The sequence below is a fragment of the Lichenostomus cassidix genome, chromosome 4, assembly GCF_008360975.1.
Source record: "Lichenostomus cassidix isolate B80296 chromosome 4, HeHo_3.0, whole genome shotgun sequence".
NCBI classification, from domain to species: Eukaryota; Metazoa; Chordata; class Aves; order Passeriformes; family Meliphagidae; genus Lichenostomus; species Lichenostomus cassidix.
Window position 1 is genome coordinate 45,465,191 of NC_139484.1, and position 19,457 is coordinate 45,484,647.

Genomic DNA, 19,457 nt, shown 5'->3' on the forward strand with positions numbered 1-19,457 from the left:
CTTGCCAGGCACTGAGGTGAGACTGACCAGCCTGTAGTTGCCTGGGTCTTCTTTACTTCTGTTTTTAATAATGGGGGTTATGTTTCCCCTTTTCCAGCCAATGGGAACACCATGGGAATGCCATGGCCTATAAAATACGATTGATAATGGCTTAACCACTTCCTTGACCAATTCCTGCAGATGTCATAGACTTGTGTACCTTCAGCCTCCTTAGATGTTCTTCATACTCATTGTTCTCCTACAGCAGACACTTCTTTATTCTTTAAATCCTTGATTTCAACTTTGGCAACATGGCTGGAGCACTTGCTAGTGAAGACTGAGGCAAAAAAGTCATTGAATACCTCATTCTTCTCCATATCCCTTCCTGACAGGGCCCATGTTTTTCCCCAGTGTTTCTTTTATTGCTGATGCACCTAAAGGAGCATTTTCCCCACACTACCTGGTTGTTTTTAGAATAGAGGCATTTAAGCTGGGCAGCTGGCAAAGCTAACTTTCTGCCTGGAGTGGCTGGAATGCCTTGGTGTTGTTCCTTCAGGTGCTCTCCACTGACCAACACACCTTCTCCAGGCACCAGCCATCTCTTTCTGGCTCAGACGTTTAATTGGTATGAGTGGGATGGCAGGGCATCCCACATCTTATCACTGTTAAATCTCTTCAGGTCTCTAATTTTAACACTTAAAATGCAATAAATGCCCACAATGAGAGATAACTGGACAGGATTTTTTTCACTGTATTCACAACAATTACTAATCTATCAATCCGGTATGAAAGCCCATTAAGTATGACACTGAAGAGGCCTCAGACAAATATTTCAAGCCTACAAATACTCAGTGGCACACTTTCAAAATACTTCTAGAGTCAAACTACAAATTTTTATTATATTAATTTCTAAGTAACAATGTATTTAAACAAGGACTATTACTGCCTTGCTGAAGCACGCATGCATGCATTCATACATCAGTGTAAATAAAGCCCAGGGGATTGCTGGAGTATTGGCATTTTATGACTGTTCTGTGCAACTTCTGCAATGTAGTTCAAAAATTCAGTTTATCATGATGATATATTTAAAAGGCTGCTGTGTGAGACTGGTGCATCCTAAGATTATCACTATTTTCTAAAATTGTAAATAAGCACCAATTGATTACATTGTTTTCGAGTACCAGTTAACCTCAACATTCTGCAACATTCACCATTTAGGTTATATTAAACATCCTATTAAGATAAACTGCATCATTTAGAATCTGTGGAAAGCAAACATTCCAGATGCAATAATTCTATCTCCACCTGCAAGATTACATCATGGGTTCCTGAGAGCTTTGCAAATTTTGCCTAATGATTCTGTACTGCATGCACTTTTTTTTAATCAAAAGATTTTAGTTTCTAAAATCATAAATTCTTTATCGTTCTATAATTATAAATAATATACTTCTATAATTATAATTATTCTATAATTCTAAAAAACACACTGAACACAAACTCCATTTGAAGTGACAAGTGCCATTCACATTATTGAGAGATTTGAGGTATTCCTGAAGAGAAAAGGCACCAGCAAAGTTGTTGGATCCAGATGTACTGCAGGACAGGAACATGTTCAGTTAGCAGCCTATGGAAGAAAAAGGTACATTTCAGTACAACTGTATTTTCTAAATCTCTAAATTGGGTTAGCGTCAAGATAAGCACACATTCATACTGCCTGAAATCCCTCACTTCACTGTCTCCACTTAGCTATCTCTCTGGAATTTGAAAGGCATGGAGCCAGCAGCTGTGCAACAGCAAACTGTCTCTTGTGTAGGGAAGGGAGCAAGTTTTACTTTCTACAGCACTGGCCACAGTGAAGACAACCAGCAGAGAGAACCATGACAGAGGTCCATGTACAGTGAAAAAAAAAGTGCTCCTCCAAGTCAGAAATCCCAGCCTTTCTCCATACATAAAAAAGGGCGACCCATTTTCAAAATAAGACTTTGACAAGTAGATGTTCAGCATGTTATTTTGTTTCTTTGTTCAACCGTTCAAGGGCTTAATGCGAAACCATGAGTCATTAGGAACCAACATGCCCACTGACCTGGAGTTTTAAACCTCACTGTTGAAAGACTGCGGCTTCGAGCCACCTGCAAGACAAACAGAAAAGGAAAATCAGGTGTGCTAAAGAACTGTACCCAAGAAAGCCACCTGGGGACCCATCAACAGTGAGAAAATTCACATGTCTATCAGTGTAGTTCTACTGCTACAAAATCAAGTTCAACAACTTTCTAGGTTTTTTTCCACAGCCTCCACACACACAAAAAAGTGAAACTTACCCAAAGCCTCTCACATTTTCAATATTCACATTTTAAGCTGAATGTGAATATTTAAGTTTACCTACGCCCATTTAATAAGATGGGCCAACAATTACAAAAATATACACATTTTTTACAGAAATAATTCAAAATGTTGTGTAACTATATGCAGAACTCTGCTGAAGTTTCACATATCTTATTTGTACCACCTCAGTTCTTCCCTTCCTGCTCACCCTACACTTATTTTCTGCTCCTTCAGCTTGTTTAGTAAAGTAGGAGTAAATTTAGTTTACTAATTCCAGGAGGCAGGAACTATGTATTGTTAATATACTGCAATTTGACTAAACCACTTCCAGATGATGCAATTATTTATTCAGAAGGGCGCTGAAACAAGGGGAGTAGGGTGTAAGCATTTCAAGATACACAGTTGATACTTCTGAGAATTTAACTATGATCTACTTCTCATACAGTATCTCTACTGATCATTTTACCAGGCAATAACTATCTGTCAGTTTGGCTTCACGTCATTCGAGACCTTCAAGCAAAGGCATTTATTCCCTCTGTTAAAATGTACATGTTGCACATCAGCATTTTTAATAGGTTGCCTACATTCCTAGTTAAAATACTTGATGCTGTTAACACTACAAACATTCAGCTGAGACTTACTTGACCAGGTGCGAGACGACGGCCACAGCTGCAGCTTCTGCTTCGAATCCTACTTCTGCGAGAGCACTGCAAGAGAAGAGTTCGACAAACCTCTTTTGAGACAGAAGGTTTAATAAAGACAGACTCTGCAAGCAGACTTGCAATGCTGGAGACAAGGTTTGAGGACAGAGAGGAACCACAGTAAGCTTTCTTCTAAGAACAGGCTCTGCCAACAACCACACATCTTGCATAATTAATACATTAAGGAAAATGGAACTATTCATTGTAAATACAGGATGAGGCGCTAAAACCTAATTGATATTTGATATACTACTCCACCCATATAAAGAACAATTAAAAACTTTTTAAATTTTAAAAACAGACCAACAGTTTTAAAAACTGACTTTTAACATATTCCTTAACAAAATACCTACCATTTTTTTAGTGACTACCTCTCCCTTCACAATTACAAAACCATTTTCCATCAGAGCAGGCCAGATGTGATAGGCCACATAAGGAGCGGAGAAATCGGAGTCAAAACTACGATAGTACCTGTTGAAACACACAGTACAAGAAATGTCAGCATATAAGTGCCAGAAGATAAATATGTTTCAAATCATCAATGCTGATAAAAAGCAGGATACTAGCTACAGCTTTAATATCTTTCTTAACAATTTTTCCACATCACAAAAATAAGTATTCTTTAGTTGATCCTGTAAAAGAAATGCACTTGGAAGACAGACTTAGAAGAACATATTGGTTACTTATACTGACAGACATTCCATTAAAGCCATCTCACACTTCAGAAGGCCACTAGACCTTAATTTTTGCGTAAGTCCCACACAAGCCAGGGCCCCTGCATCCACTGACAGATTAAACCTTCTGAGCAGCAAATTGGCAGGCACAGTCATCCCCTCTTCCTGAAATACCTTGCTAAAACAAGCAATAAAGGATCTTACAGAAACACTCAACTATAAAGTTACATCCTAGTATCTTATGAGACATGTGGCAACCTGATTAGCAAGATCCTCATATATTGATAATGAAACACTGACATTTTAGCTATGAAAAATTAATTCAAAGGTATGTATACTACCTCTCTAAGTCTGGAATATTGGCTACATAACATGTCTGGCTTTTTGGATTCAAATTTAGATCAAATACCAAATAACAAATTTTTAAAAAGCAATGCATCTATAATTTTGTGATAGATAGACAGACAGATAGATATATGTGTCTCTCACAGCAGCACGCAAAAACGTTATTACATGTGTTTTTTTAAGGCCATAAACACCACGTAGGTGGAGAAAGCATCCCAAGACTATACCACAATGCTGATTGAATCAGAATGCTGATGGTTCTTAATTTAGCCAACAGTTTTGAGTGTCAAAAGCTAACTGTCCAGTATTTGGACAGGATGACTGAGTGCATGTACGACTTTGCACTCTCCTTTTTGAGAGTCTACTGTCATCTTCTGTATTTCTCTCCTTGACTTCTCAAGCTCTTCACCACCTAGGTTCCATTCTATTTTAAATTATTACCAGAAACCTCCTAAGTGACGTAAGGTTTTTTTTGCTTTTGAGAGCAGTTTTTTATGACCTATCAATCCCATTAATTTTCTAGAAGACATGGAAGCACCCTACAGTTCTCTGCCTGCTAAAAAAGCAGCCTGACCCTATAGAAAAAAGAAAAAATTATGTTCTGGTGCAAATTTTTTTAACAAAACTCCAATTTTTAAGAGGCATTTTTTGGTTTTGTTTAGCTCTAAACCAGAAGAGATGGGAGCATATTAATACTCATATGTTGTACAGCAGCTGCAGCCTGGAGGTTGCAGCAAACTTGTTGATGATCCTGGAAACAGACACCAATTGCCAGAACTCAGTAAACATAGTTTTTACAGAACAGACCAGTAAGAAGGAACAAAGAGGCAAACATTTTTTTTAAAAGGCAGATAGAGATTAACAGGGAAAGCTATGATCATTTTCTTCTTAAATGATAAATTAAATATGCTCTCAAGACTGAAGGTTATCCAGAAAATTGCTCTGCTGTTCACTAAAAAAAAAAAAAGTTAACACTTGTCTATGCGCTGGTATTTATACACTAACGTAAACCTTAAAGACATACCAAATTCACTACAGGCTAGGGGGTTTTGCCCCAAATTAATGTTTAGCAATCTTAAACTTTTATATTAGTTAGGAAACAAGTAGACCATACAACCGGATGAATCTCTTTAATGGTAAGAGTCTGACTGAATATAAAGATTTCTTACATGGTCCTGTTGAAAAGTTCTCCATCAATACCAAAGGCAATATCAAGAGGAGGAGTGAGTGTCTGCATTAAAAATGCCACAGAGCACAACTCTCGAATCAAACTGCTGATCACAATGAAATCAACTACTGCTGGACATGAAATCACTGGGTTCGAGCTCATGGAGCAAATTACTTCCTGAAAATAAACATACATCATCAATTTGCACTCACGAACAATTTTATTCAAAAGCAAGTATAGAAATCCCCCCCAAATTTGCCTCTCAGCTTTCTACATTTAAAAATCAGTATAAAAAGCTCATAGTAATGGTGCCCTAGACTATTCCAGGAAACAGTACCTTCAGAAAGAATGTGCTGATATAAACAAAGAAAACAAGCTATTACTAAGTCATACATATACTAGTCCTTGCAATATTCTTTTGGAAAGTCAACTGCTACAAGACAAAGTCCATACACTAACTTTTTTCTCCTTCAAGTTACAGTGCATTTCTAGTTTACATACGCTGAACTTAGTAGCTCCTGAAAGAGATCACCACATCACTTCCCCACTGCCCTTGACTTACATGGACACTGTGAAAAACGTCATACAGATCCGTGTGGCAAACGATATAATCCACAGCAGCAGCTTCAAGTGACCCAGGTCCCATGTGATTTAGAGCCAAAGTGTCTTTTACTTGTATTTTGATCTTCCAGAAGGCCATCTTCGCTGCACGAAAAGATTCCTGCAAATATAAGGAACATCTAGTTAAATACAGGAGACTGAGATTAATTTTTTATCAGTTATCTGAGAAAATTAATTTAGCCCACTATCATCATAATAAGGAGGAATATAATACACCACTGTAAAGGAGAAAGTTAACTCACCTGGAAGGAATTATCTGATTGAGCGTAATTTATTTGCAGAAGATAAGATTGAAAAGCTTCCCATCTAACCTTCTACATTTGCATGGGATTCCATCATACACCCATGATCAATGCAATCATTTTCAAAGATACCATGACTAATAGCATTTCAAGTGCCACAGCCTAACAGGAAGACAGGAACATCTCTAGTTTGTTGGGAAAAGAGGCTGAATTGGAGAGTGTAAACTGAATGACAGTTGTAAGAAAAAACCTTCAGTAAGTTAAAAGTGCTTCGGATCACACACATTAAGACATGCTGCCTCTCTGACACAGGTATGTGATACATCATTTTTACAGAAAAGAAGATTCAATACAAAAAAGTGAAAACAACTTTCTTCAAACTGAGCTAATGGTAAATGTGAGGTATCTAGGTGGTTTCAAGGGACCCAATTAAACTAAAAAAGCACACAGCTACAAGCAAAAGGAAAGCATGATATGGAAAGATTTTTAGCTTTGCAGTGCTGTAGTATTTAATGCAGCATTCCCAAAAGAATTTTTCTAAATAAGGCAGTGTTGATCACTGCAGGCATCATCCACTTTTCAGACCAAATCAAACTTCTTTTAGCACCTGTGCTATAAATCATTGACTCTGTTCCAGTCTTGGGACAGGTCAGTTAGGACACTGAATTGAGAGTTCAGTGTAGAAGTGTGAGGGGAAGAAAGAAAAATCAAAGTAAATTAAGGATGAAAACTTTTCTTCTCGGCACTTAACAGAAATGCTAATTTACCCACAATTTAATCCAATGCAGACATAGTATTTTACAAAACACTTCTGGCCTGTAAAATAAGACATAATATTTTCTTTCTTACCACAGCTGCAATGTATATGATCCTCTGCACCATCTCCATGTCACAGATGAACGTCCTCAAAGTGCACTCTGCATCCAAGCGTTCTTGAGCAAAGATGCAGCCAAAGCGAGCGATGAGGCAAGCGCGACGCGAAGCATTGGCTCGCTTGGCTCGGGCAGGTGACCAGGTCCTGGGGGAAAGGGGGCAGGGGGGCTTGCACCTCTGAGGAGTGGGGCTCCGGGCAAGCCTATGACAGACATGCAAAGAGGATCAATGTCACTCTACCATCCTCAGCTGGTTTCCCCCAGGACAAACCTTTTTGTCAATTTAATTTTTTACAAGGGCAAGGTGAGATTTTGAGCCAATGTAATTAAAGAAACTGCAGCTGGTCAGTCTAATATGAAAGCATTTGCATCAATACATTTTTTGAGCTAAAGCTTAAATGGTAAAAGTAAAGTAATTCCTAAAGCATGTGTAGCCAAGCACTTTGCTCTTAGGAAACACACTTTTAACTAGTAATATTTTGGAGATTTGTTCCTCTTTCAGTACCACTGAAGAGTACCGCTGAAGTCAAACAAGTGAAAATGGAACACTGTACAATTATAGGGCAGTACTTGTTATAAGAGGACTCATCAAAAAAAATAACTATCTCTTTTTATTCTGTACAGTTGCTCTCAATGTATTTGTGTAAAGCTGCATTGTTTGCTGTTTTGTCTCATAGCTGTTTTGTCTCATAGCTGTTTTGTTTAACATAGCTGCTTTAAAATAAAGTATTTGGGCACTAGGAGAAATCATCTAAAGAGTTCATGTTCCTTCATAATTTATCTTTTGTTTATATTTAAATTTCAAATGAGGAGGAAATTCATGCTACCCAACATGACCAATTTCTATGATTCAGTGAACTCTTTGAATAAGGCCTCTACCTGCTCCTGAGAATACACTTTTGGGCATCCAGGATAGAAATCTCATTCCGCAGTGTTAGAATCTGCTGCTCATAGTCATTCAGTTCCTGTAACTTCCTCAAGGATTTGCACTCTTCAGCTTGGGAAGCCTTTAGACTTAATCACACAGAATAGTCAGTCACAAGATGTCCTTTTATTAATGTAAAATATCTATCAAACAATCCTCATCATTGAACAACAGGAGCAGAAAAAAAGAGGAAAATTATTGAGCAAGCTCCTTATGCTGAAATACAGGAAAAATCAAGCGTTTAAAAAAGCATAAAACAAAGCAGACAATCTCACTTTAAAATGTGTAAGTGTATTGTGACAGGAGTGGATACACTACACTCTCTGCTACAGGAAACATTTGGTTAACTACTGGTTAACATTTGGTGTCCTTGCACTCGCTCAGATTATGAGGTCTAAAGAAACTGATTTCTTTCCCATATTTAAGATGTTAACTAAACCATCTCAGTTTTCTTTCCTAAATATTAAGAAGCTAGGTATTTTCTTCTATCAGGTCCTTTGGGCTCTTTTCTTTGCTGGGATTAGCCAGTCAAAGGATATCACAGATGTTATTCAAGTAATACCAAAAGCTAACAATTCCTCTCCTGCCATCCCCAAGAGAAGCAGTGTTTCCTAAAGATTGGCAAACAATCAGTGAAGCAAGTTATCTTCTGTCCTTTACTCTTACTTAATATAATAACCTATCCCAATATCTCTGCTTTCCCTCCAAACACCAGTATTACTGTTGCTTTCCCCTTACCAAAAGTGGAAGGAAAAAGAAACCTATGCTTTCCATTTATTTTGAAGGTATTCGGTCTGTTGTTCCTTTTTTTTCCTGAAGGACCGTGGTGAGATTTTTGAGGATCTGAACCAATGAAAGCTCTAACATTTTTCAATTGACAAGATTCTTGTTCCACCTTTTTAAGGAGCTGGCTGACTGAGATAACCACAGGTAATAAGGCCAGCAACCTCTGCTAAGAGGAAAAGACTGCCTAGTTCCATGGTTATCCTTAGTCAGCTCCTTCAGGAAGGACTTCTAGCAGAATAATAGTAAAAGAGTAAAGAATTCTACTATAAAGGACAACTGGGAAAGAAAAGTAGATTTGGGAAGATGAGTTCCAGAAATAGGCATGGGAAAAATCCAAATTGATATTCTTGGAATCACTTAATAAGGGCATGAAATTATGTCAATAATATATAGCCCAAGACTTGTCAACATTCATTGTTCTCATGCTAACAGAACGCATGAGAATGTGTCTGCCATTTGAAGCTACCTCTTAAATGGCTCTGGAACTGGCAATAATTGCACAAATTTGTATCTGAAGCGATTTAGTAATTTTTATATTATAGCGCTCCACAAAATATGTTTTATGCATCTAGGCAAAATCTCTTTAGGCCTAGTCAGTTATCTGGAAATCCAACTCTCTTCCTCCATCTTACAACAGTCACTTATCTTCTCGGATATTTATATATCAATTACATAGCACAATTAATTGTGACATGTTGTAGGTCCTTCAATAAATGTTACACTATAGCTACTCAAGTGATTTTTATTTAGGGTTTGCTCAGCATGTAACATTTCATAGACTGTAGCTCCAAATGTGATTGTCATGGACTACACAAAACCTTTCCATGTAGAATACTGGCAAGTTTTCCAACACCTCTGCCAGAAGCAAAACCTACCAAGCCAATTTATGAATGTGGGTGTGGCTGTATCATTTGTACCCTACTTTGGATACATACACAAGATACAGAGCCTAGATGCATTTTGAAACGCTGGTTTTAGGCCAGAAATGAAACATTTTACAAATCTCCATCAGTACTTAGATGTCAAGGGAAAAATATTGCTTGCTGGGAAAAAGCAAACAAAAAAAAGCAAACAAAAAAAATTGCAGGTAATTTCCCTACTCTTTTTCTATCTGCTTGATCTGCTGACGAGTTGAACTTAGTGTATTCTCCAGCTCTTGTAGTCGACAAATCGAAGTGCTGTTCAATTCTCCCAGCTGCATCTCTTCCCCAACTGAATCCTACCAGGAAATGAAGTCACAGTGCTTGAATACTCTACCTTACAGATTCCCTCAGCAATGTACTATAGCATTATTGGCAGATGTGTTTCTAAATATTTCAGTAACAACCATTTCTAAAGAAAATGAGAACAAAAACAATTGCATTCTCTCTAAAAACATAAGCAATATCTTTTGGGCACACCCAACAAAGACTCAATTATATCAAGAAAAATATTCACTTATTTTATACCTCAAGGTAGAAATTATGGAAGGCCTGCATATGCAGATTTACTGCCTGAATCATCAGAACAAAGTTTTGCAGATGTGTTGCATGGTCTTTTTTCCAGTGAGTCAACTTCTGATTAACTACATCACCAACTCAAGTAAACATTTTGGGAATTCATGTACACAAAACAACAGAAAAAGTTATTAGAACAGAAGAGCCAAGTATTGTCATTCCAGAAAGCACACTACTACACATGCAGCTGTCTTTAACAACCCACAGAATGGTCTGATAGTACTGGAATTAAATAAGTAACTGTGCAACAGGCTTTTCTTTAGATTTTGAATGTCACATGCAATGACAAATCTACAACTGATATGCCTGGTGTACTGTCATTTAATAACAACATTATTTTAGATTTTGTGGGGGTTTTGGCAGAACCCTCTTCCTGCATTATACTAGAATATGACTCTTAAGGGATATCACTTTTTATTTGTCCTATTTTAATTGCGAAAGATCTTGACAGGGCAGGTGTAAAAATGTGAAACCAAAGAACATGGAGACATCACTGTCAAATCTCATGATCTTAAAGATCTTCCCCTAGTCTGAATTAGCCAACGCTCTTATTTTCCTTCAAAATAGAAAGCCACAACAGATCTGTCTTTTCTGCCAAACTGTTAGTATTACATCCCCTTCAGTAAATATCAAACACATACTAACTCCAAATATGAGGGCAGGAGCCTGATATCTGTGTGTCATGACACACATAAGCACTTCTTTTTTTAACACTTCAGGAAATAATATAATTTTAAGATACTCTTCGAGTTTTTTCTTAAAAAAAAAAAATAAAAGGAGCTCACAGATTAATGCATGGAGTTAATGCACACCTTCAGCTTACACATGTATTTTCACATAATGTTAATTTTTTCTAAAAGAGATATGGCATAAATACTTCTATGATGTCTCAGAAAATGTAAACATAGCAAATCTTTACCTAGAAAAGGAAAGCAGTATAATAATATGGACCTCTTATACATGCAGATCCCTCCACAATAGCATGATTGTCTCCATAGGTGTCTCCATGAGCAACTAAGGACATATTTCATTAAGTCAAATCTGAGAGGGAGGCTAATATTAACAGAAAGTCATTAAAGCTTTTCTGCAGATATAAATTCACATGGCTCTATTCCCTTAAAATAAGTTTCTTACACACCTGAGCACCACCTCCTGAAGCACCTTTTATTGTTTCTGCACCTTCATTAAGAGAATCTAAGAAAATACATACATTAAGAAATGGTGAGAACTTACAGAAAGAGCCAGAGTTGGAAAAAATGTCACATGTGGAACATGTTAGTAATTAGACAAGGCACTGATTTACCTTTTTGAGATGTTTCACTGAGAATTGAGAAGAGCTGCTTTTGAATCGCGCTGTTCAATTCTAATATTTCACAGCATCGGTTCATATTTTCACCACTGGTGTTACTCTGTAAATTAATGTGCATTACTACATCTGCGGGGGCTTTCTTAGTTAAAGTTATTCCTGCAACAATCATGGCATTCCCCCCGCCCCATAATTACACCTTCCCAACCTTTTCTTACTGGATCCATTAGAATACTCAATTTTTAAGCTTCACATTTTTAATAGGCAAATGAACAAGACATCAGGACTTCAATGCCCAGTTAATTCACTACCTGAGAAAACTCCTTTTCCATCATAAAGAGGCTGTAATCACAACCATCTCTAAAAGAAGAAGCATAGTAATTGTGAATCTGAGATAAAATCTTTCAACTGTTATTAAAATAATAATCTGAAAGATTGTTGGATTTAAAACAAACAAAAACAGTCCAAAATCTGGTTTTCCATATAAGCTGAAATAATAAATATAAGGCTGTTGGCTTGCTTTGTCAGCAGCCACGTGAAGCCTCCATGGAATTTCACCTGATTTTTAAGAGTTACAAGCTGAAACAAATACTACTGAAGTAGGAACAAAACCCAGAATTATGCCTAGGAAACAGCAAAGCGACATCACTTTCAGCAAATGCAATTTTGAAAAGGACTTGATGGGGTTAATCTGTCCAGGATACTACTGCAGAATACACACTTGGTACCTGCTTCCTTAATCTTCATCTGTAAACCTGTGTATCACCTTCCACATAGATCACCCTCTAGGTCTTCAGGTTTTAATGACTCCATATGGTTTTTACAAGCTTCCAAAACAGCTGAAATTCCCACCCATGCTCCCATCAGCTTGTGTTTTGATTGCTGCAACATGCTTTCCCCAAGCCTTGGGGAGCAGAGTCAACCTGCTCAACTCCACAAGAACACGGCTGCTAAGTGCATTTTTCCAGCTCATTACAGCGACATAACACCCACTGTGCTTCCATCTGCCAGTTCCTCTTTTTCTGCAACAGCAGCTTGAAACTGTTCATCTTCATGTCCCAAGACCTGAAAGACTATTCCCAACTCACTACGGAGAGGTCAGCTCCCACTACCGCTCAGCCCTCCCGAGCTCTACCGCCACCATCCATTTGCAAGATTTTAAAATGCATGGCACTGCTCCTCCTCTGGCATCCTCTATGGTGGCTTTACCAGCTACTCTCAAACTCCTTCTTAAAATTGTCCTTTCCCAAGAATCCCGCAGAGAATTACACTGGCTATGTAACTGCAACTCCTATCCACCGTGAAGTAAAAAAAGGAACTGACTTCCCCTGAAAACGCTTCATCTCTGCTCAGCACCTTTTCTCGCCAACCACAGCACACAGTAGGTGGCTACAGGCGCCTGACCAACCATCCTGAAGCTACAGAAACCTGCAGACGCAGGAGTTAAAGTTTTCCACTGAGCAAAGTCACAGCTGCCAAGTCTCATGGTCACTTCATCTTTCTCTGATTTTACACCTTCCCTACTGCTTCCACTGTTGCACCTCCTCAGTTTCCTGTTACTCCTCCATGGACACCACGACACCCATCCGCAGCCTTCTCCTCAGACACGAAACCCTTCGCTCACACCCGCTTGCCCCGCTCTGCAGCCCTTCGGCGGCAGGGCTGTCCTGCAGCAGCCTCTCAGCTCCAACACCTTTCCCCACCCAGAAGAGCTGGGATGCTGGATAACCCGTACTCACTTTCAGCACTATTCCTCGCGTTCTCCTGACTGTTCCTGGGCCACAGCCGATTCCTTCCGAGCACAACCCCACCCGCGGTCCTTCCCCCCTGCCGGGCTTTTACTACAACGCTCTCCTCTTTTCTGAACACAGCCAGTACCGCTCAAACCTCACTTTTAACCTCCAACCCTCGTTTGCAGGGAACATTGTCACAGGCAAAAAGCCGAACAGCTGAAGCTGTGAGCGCTTAAAATGTGTTAAAACGGCGGTGGCTGGAGGCGCGCGCGGGGCAGCGCCCCAAACCGGCCTGTGAGCCCCGAGCGGGAGCCGCTGCCGCTCCGCCGCCGGCCCCGGGGAGAGGCACGACCCACCTCGTAGTCCTGATGCCAGTTCTCCAGCTTCTCCTGCAGCTGGCGGACGCTGCCCTGCCCCACCAGACTCTGTAAATCCTTGGCCATGGCTAGATGTCAACTCGCTCCCGGGGACGCTGCGGTGACTCCTCCGTCCCTCCGGGAGCGCTCCTCGGGCGGAACAGGTGTAACGGAGATGGTACAGCCAGCCCGGCCCCCTGCCCTGGGCTGGGCCGCGTCCGAGGGCCTTAGCAGCCGCGCGGGTGACGTGAGGGCTGCCGCGGCGGCGGCGCTGCTACGGTAACGCGGCGCGGGGGGAGCGCGGCGCCCCCCGGGAAGCGGCACGGCCCGCGGCCGCCAGGCGGCGCTGCCGGGTAACGCCGGCGGGAGCGACAGCAGGGGGCGCCCGCGGGCCCTGCGCAGCGGCCGTGGCGGCGGCGGGGGAAGATGGCGGCGGCCGCCCCCGAGCAGGTCCGTCCGCGCCGGGACACGGGCAAGGGGAGGCGGCGGCGCCGTCCCCGGCGGGGCCGGGAGGAGCGGGGCCGCGGAGAGCAGCCGGTTCGGCCGGCGGATGCCGCTTGCGGAGGGGGCGCTCGGGCGGGGGCGCCATTTTCGCCGCGGTGGGCGAGGCTGGCGAGGTGCCGGAGACCCCGGCGGGGAGGGAAAAGCGGCGCTCGGGCGGCGCTTCACCCCCGTGCCCGGCGCTGTCCGGGCGGGACGGGCTTGGCCGTGCCGGGGACAGGAGGCCCGAGCCCGTTGTTCGGGCGGGGCGGCCCTGAGCGGCGCCGTGCTGCCCGCAAGCGTGGGTGTGTGACAAACAGAAATACTTTGTGCCTCGGGAACGAGGCGCCTGGCATTTGAGCGCTGCAGGCGAGGCGCTGCCGCGCGTTCCGAGGCGCTTGGCACTGAGCGGGGCCGGGAGGCGGTGCGGCGTGCGGGGCTGCACAGCTCGGGTGGGTTGTGCGGGGTCACAGCGGGTCATGAGCATCTCCGAGCGAGCCAGTCCTCCTGTAACTCGTCCAGGGCAAGCACTTCTCAACGCCATCTCTTAGTTCTTCAGCAGCAGAAGAAACGGTGGTGTTACTCATCACATCAGTGTGGACATGTCCAAGTGCAGTTACTTAAATTGTAGCTTTAGGAGTCATTTCAGGTGAACAAACTTAGTTCCATCCAAAAGATCAACCTCCTTCTTTGAAAATGTGAATCCCTAAATAGTAAACTGTTCCATTTAAGGGAGGTGGAACAAAATTTTGGACAGCTACGAAAATACATCAAAGGTTTATTTTCACTATGAATATCTACAAGAGTTTCCTCTATTATTTTGGTACATTGACAGGATATCCCTTACAATATTGTTACTTGAGATTATTACATTAAAGCTACGCTGGCCAAGTTCCCCATGCCAGGTTTGAAGCCTCACTGTTTTTCTCGGTGCTACATGCAAGCAACAGGTGTTGAATGCAAACGCTGTGCAATCAAACTAATTTAAAAATTATAGCCACCAAACTCCTTTTGAATGGTAACCGAGAGTCTATCACACATAAACATGGAGAGAACTAAAATCCTGTGTATTGGCAAATGACCTGCAGGATTATGTCCTGTATAGTTCCTGAGAGTAAAAATCATGTTCTTGGCAGCTGGTTTTAGTTTTTTAACTGCAGTATTGTAATTAATAATTCCTATCAGTCGTGATAAAAATAAGTTATAAAGCCATATATTGTCTGAAAATATCTGGATTTTAGATTCAGTTTTTGTGTTAACAGAGATTGCTGTGGTTCTAAATGTGTATTCTGACTACAGGGTGGCAGACTGAAATCTAATACTGAACAAAATATCCAACATCTTCCACTAGTCAATTCAAATTTGTATTTTTTGCATACATATGTGTGGTCATTGTGGTTGATTTACATGGCTGTTAAAGCTAACCCATGCTTTGTGTTGCAGCAAAGTTCTAATGGCCCAGTGAAGAAGTCTATGCGAGAGAAGGCAGTGGAACGCAGGAATGTTAATAAGGAGCACAACAGTAACTTCAAAGCAGGATACATTCCGATTGATGAAGACCGTCTCCATAAGACAGGATTACGTGGCAGGAAAGGCAACTTGGCCATATGTGTGATTGTTGTTCTTTTTATTTTGGCTGTCATCAATCTGATTGTAAGTATAATAGCTGTAGTGGAAGCAACATTAGATCATATTTCATTTTGACAGTTCAGTAAAAAAAATAAAAGTTCCAGTACGGCTGAGGACTTAAAAAGTACTGAAGGAGATTCTCATTTTTCTCCTTTCTTTGTCTGAGCAAGATTAGATGGAAGAATTGCTTAATTTCAGGCACGGTTATTTCAGTTATCATGGTCCCATCAAGGAACCTACTGTTCATGTAAGAAACAATTAGGAACCTTCAAAATGTCACCCCATGGGAAGTGTTATTAGTACAAATGCATTCAGGATGTATAGCAGGAATATTTTACATAATAGAGCTGTATGTGAACGTTCAGAATTAACCAGCCACTGCACTTTAAAGCTTCATTGTTCTATTTACCATGTTTTTATTGCTTGGTCAATGTGAAGTAATAAATTATTTTTCATAATTGCACATCCATCTCTGAGGGTGCGTTCTTGTAATTCAGCATTAAGTATATACTAAGCCGAACTGTTTAAGTAATTTGTTTAGTCAATGATTACCCTTGGATGTGATTTAATATTTTATGTATATATAAATCATTTTATTTACTGTTTCAAATAAGCCTAAAAATAATTTTAAATGGTTTTCTTAATTAAATGTGTTATGATGTTTTCAGTAGGAACAGACTAAAGTAAACTCACACCTAAAGCTCACTTAAACACAACATTAATAATTGTTCAAATAAAACGTCTAATTAATACAATACTTGAGGTAGGAAGATCCAAACAATCAACATAATCTTTGAAAATATGTTTCTCTTTCAGATTACCCTGGTTATCTGGGCAGTGATAAGAATTGGTCCCAATGGTTGTGACAGTATGGAATTCCACGAGAGTGGCTTGCTGCGGTTTAAGCAGGTGTCTGACATGGGTGTTATACATCCCTTATACAAAAGCACTGTAGGAGGGAGACGGAATGAAGATTTGGTGATCACTGGGAATAATCAGCCTGTAAGTTATATGAATTGAAAGTTTGTGAGCAACACTAGAGAATTACGCTCACAATGCTAATAAATGTTACATTTGAAACATCACTAAGTTCATTACTTTGTTTCTGAAGATTGTCTTTCAGCAAGGAACAACCAAGCTTAGTGTGGAAAAAGACAAAACTTCTATTACCAGCGATATTGGCATGGAATTTGTTGACCCACGAACACAAAATACTCTGTTCAGCACCGACTATGAAACTCATGAGTTTCATCTGCCAAATGGAGTTAAAATCTTGAATGTACAAAAGGCCTCTACAGAGAGGGTATGTCTCCTTTTTTTGTACGTAATGAGAATACAGCCCATTGTTTGTTTGTATGACAATAGAGTAGGGTTTGTGGTTTTATAGAGGATTGACTGTGCCTCAGGAACCACTGAGCAATCCTGTTGCAGAAGAAACAGCCAAAACTGTAAATACGTAGGAGGAACAGATTAAGTGGAAAAAGAGGGGTGAGTTTACATAATCTGCCCTAACAGGAAGTCTGTATGTGCTACAAGTGTTAGTTGTGTGTATGGCAATATCAAAATTGCAAAGTTAATTTTACATACCTTCCAAAATTCAGTAAGCCTGTTTTGAAATGTGAACATGGAAAATAATAAATAGGTAGAAGCTTCATAAGCATAAGGGCAGAAGGGCAAGAAGTACGTTGAAGTTTTTTATGAAATTGCATAGCACAACTTTTAAGGTAATTAAAGTTACTCAAACACAAATGGTAATTTTTCATTGATCTATAGTACACTTTTTTTGGTTATGCTCTTAGATTACCAGCAATGCAACCAGTGATCTAAACATAAAGGTGGATGGCCGTGCCATTGTCCGTGGCAATGAAGGTGTTTTCATTACAGGCAAGACTATAGAGTTTCGAATGGGTGGTAACATGGAACTTAAAGCAGTAAGTATTTCAAATCAAAGCATTTTTTGAACAGCTCAGTTTCAAATTTGGGCTGATAGAAAACTGATGTAACTCTGTATGGTTTCAAATTTTTTATAAATTAGTTACCCATAGAAGTTTAGTCAGTATATTTAGTAGGATTCAAATAGGTGGTTTATTTCTTTGTTGCTAATTACTGGTTCAGTAGTTTCCAGGTACCACTGATTTACTACTGCTTAGACAGACACCAAAAACCTACAATGCAGTTGAAGCTAAGCTATTGGCTTCTGTACTGAAATGAATAGCAAAGGGAATTAATCTTGTCCCCTGAAAGCTTTATCAGGGTCAGCACCCTTTGCCAGAAGAGCAGAGCATATAGTTAGGAGCTCTACCTTCTATGCTTCTGCTGTAAGACTCACTAGCATTCCTTTAGGATTTTGGGAGATTAAGATTGCAGTATATATGGAATGATGGGAAAGGTTAAAGAAGGATAAAAATAAAGGTATATGCACTTTCAAGTGTGGATGAATTTAATGTATGAATTTAAACACTGTTTCCCATTTCATGTCTATATTTTTACATTTACTGCATTTGCTAATAGGTCTGTAAAATGAGAAATCACCCTATACTGCTGTCTTTCTCAATATCAATCCACCATTGGAATAGCAAATTATGTTGTTGACTAAAGTCAAGAAATCCATACGCACTTTTATAATTTTCATTTAAAAATTAAACATTTTTATACGTGCCTTTTTTATTATGTTGATTCTGCAGCCATCCTAAAGATGTTCATTCATTAAACCAGCTTGTTCTCAAAAACAACCTGCGTAATTTACCATTAGAAGTTGTACTTTTTTTTTTTCTCCTTAATAGGAAAACAGCATTATCCTGAATGGAACTGTGATGGTCAGCCCTTCACGACTGCCAAGTTCTTCTTACGGGGAGCAATTCAATAATGGCAACTGGCTGCGCTTCAAGCTCTGCATGTGTGCAGATGGGACACTGTTCAAGGTTCAGGTGACAGGGCACAACATGGGGTGTCAGACTTCTGTCAACCCGTGTGGAGCCACTCACTAAAACAAACCACTGCTGGGAGAGGTCTCGTTTGTGTTTACATATATTTGTATGAAGTAATTGCATGCCTTCAAGGATTTCTTTTTTTTACAGCAGTTTATACTAACATTTCTTACATGGCATTTTTAAGGAAAGGCTGTTACGGTCAGCAGTACTATATCATCATCCTGTTGGGTGCAGCAGTGGCACTGAATCAGTAAGCTTTTAGTGTACATGTATACTGAAGTACTTCTTGATTTGGGATCAGTAGAATATATAGCAACAACTCTGCCTTCAGTTGTCTCTAGAGGAGGTTTTTGTACTACATCCCAAGACGTTGAGGACCGCTAAGAACACAACTGTGATCTGAAGTACTTCAAGAGGAATGTCAATTTTTTGTTGGAAATAGATTTTTCCTAGGATGGCTGAAGTGGCAGACTTTTATTTTCTTTCTTGTTGATAACACTGATTTCCCCCAAACTTAGGTGGTTTATCAGATGTGTACTGAGAGGGATAACGGCAGATTTGCTTTAAAATATCACATTATTTCTGCCATATGTGCTGTTGTTAAAAAACTTTGCTATCATAAATAATATTTGCAAAGAAATATTGAGTATGGAAACATAACTTGAATTTTGAAGTAGTGTTGCGGTTATTGAAGTGTTGCTTGAGCTTCCATTCTATGTGTGCAGTTAACACATTCTGTAGTTGCCTAATTTATGTGAAGTACTTACAAAATGTGTTTATATTAGAAGTGCATCTTTAAAGATGTACTTATAACTTGCTCACTACCCAAAAATAGTGTTTTTCTGGGTGCTCTAATGTGAATAGTGTCCAAGTCCACATCTCTCTTTCCCCA

General features: G+C 40.0%; 2 protein-coding genes across 4 annotated transcripts; one reads left to right on the forward strand and one right to left on the reverse strand.

Moving 5' to 3' along the window:
- Positions 1-850: 850 nt before the first annotated feature.
- SPATA18 (spermatogenesis associated 18) lies at positions 851-13,768 on the reverse strand. Of its 3 annotated transcripts, none has more exons than XM_085058972.1 (12): positions 13,527-13,768; positions 11,435-11,540; positions 11,270-11,325; positions 9,736-9,854; positions 7,804-7,938; positions 6,902-7,070; positions 5,752-5,910; positions 5,191-5,366; positions 3,356-3,473; positions 2,943-3,008; positions 2,063-2,108; positions 851-1,603 (listed from the first exon to the last, which is right to left on the reverse strand). In XM_085058972.1, exons 1-12 carry the CDS (start codon positions 13,611-13,613, stop codon positions 1,596-1,598), a joined length of 1,245 nt encoding a protein of 414 aa, XP_084915098.1. In that variant the 5' UTR covers positions 13,614-13,768; the 3' UTR covers positions 851-1,595. The 3 variants fall into 3 exon arrangements, with proteins under 3 accessions (XP_084915098.1, XP_084915097.1, XP_084915099.1); XM_085058971.1 differs by having other exon boundaries at positions 6,902-7,127; positions 13,527-13,764; XM_085058973.1 differs by lacking the exon at positions 13,527-13,768 and adding an exon at positions 13,177-13,435 and having other exon boundaries at positions 6,902-7,127.
- Positions 13,769-13,835: 67 nt separating this feature from the next.
- Positions 13,836-19,205, forward strand: SGCB (sarcoglycan beta). The gene is made up of 6 exons (XM_085058975.1): positions 13,836-13,976; positions 15,450-15,659; positions 16,452-16,637; positions 16,747-16,938; positions 17,435-17,566; positions 18,419-19,205. The coding sequence occupies exons 1-6, from the start codon at positions 13,953-13,955 to the stop codon at positions 18,620-18,622; spliced, it is 948 nt and encodes a 315-aa protein (XP_084915101.1). The 5' UTR covers positions 13,836-13,952; the 3' UTR covers positions 18,623-19,205.
- The last annotated feature ends 252 nt before the right edge of the window (positions 19,206-19,457 follow it).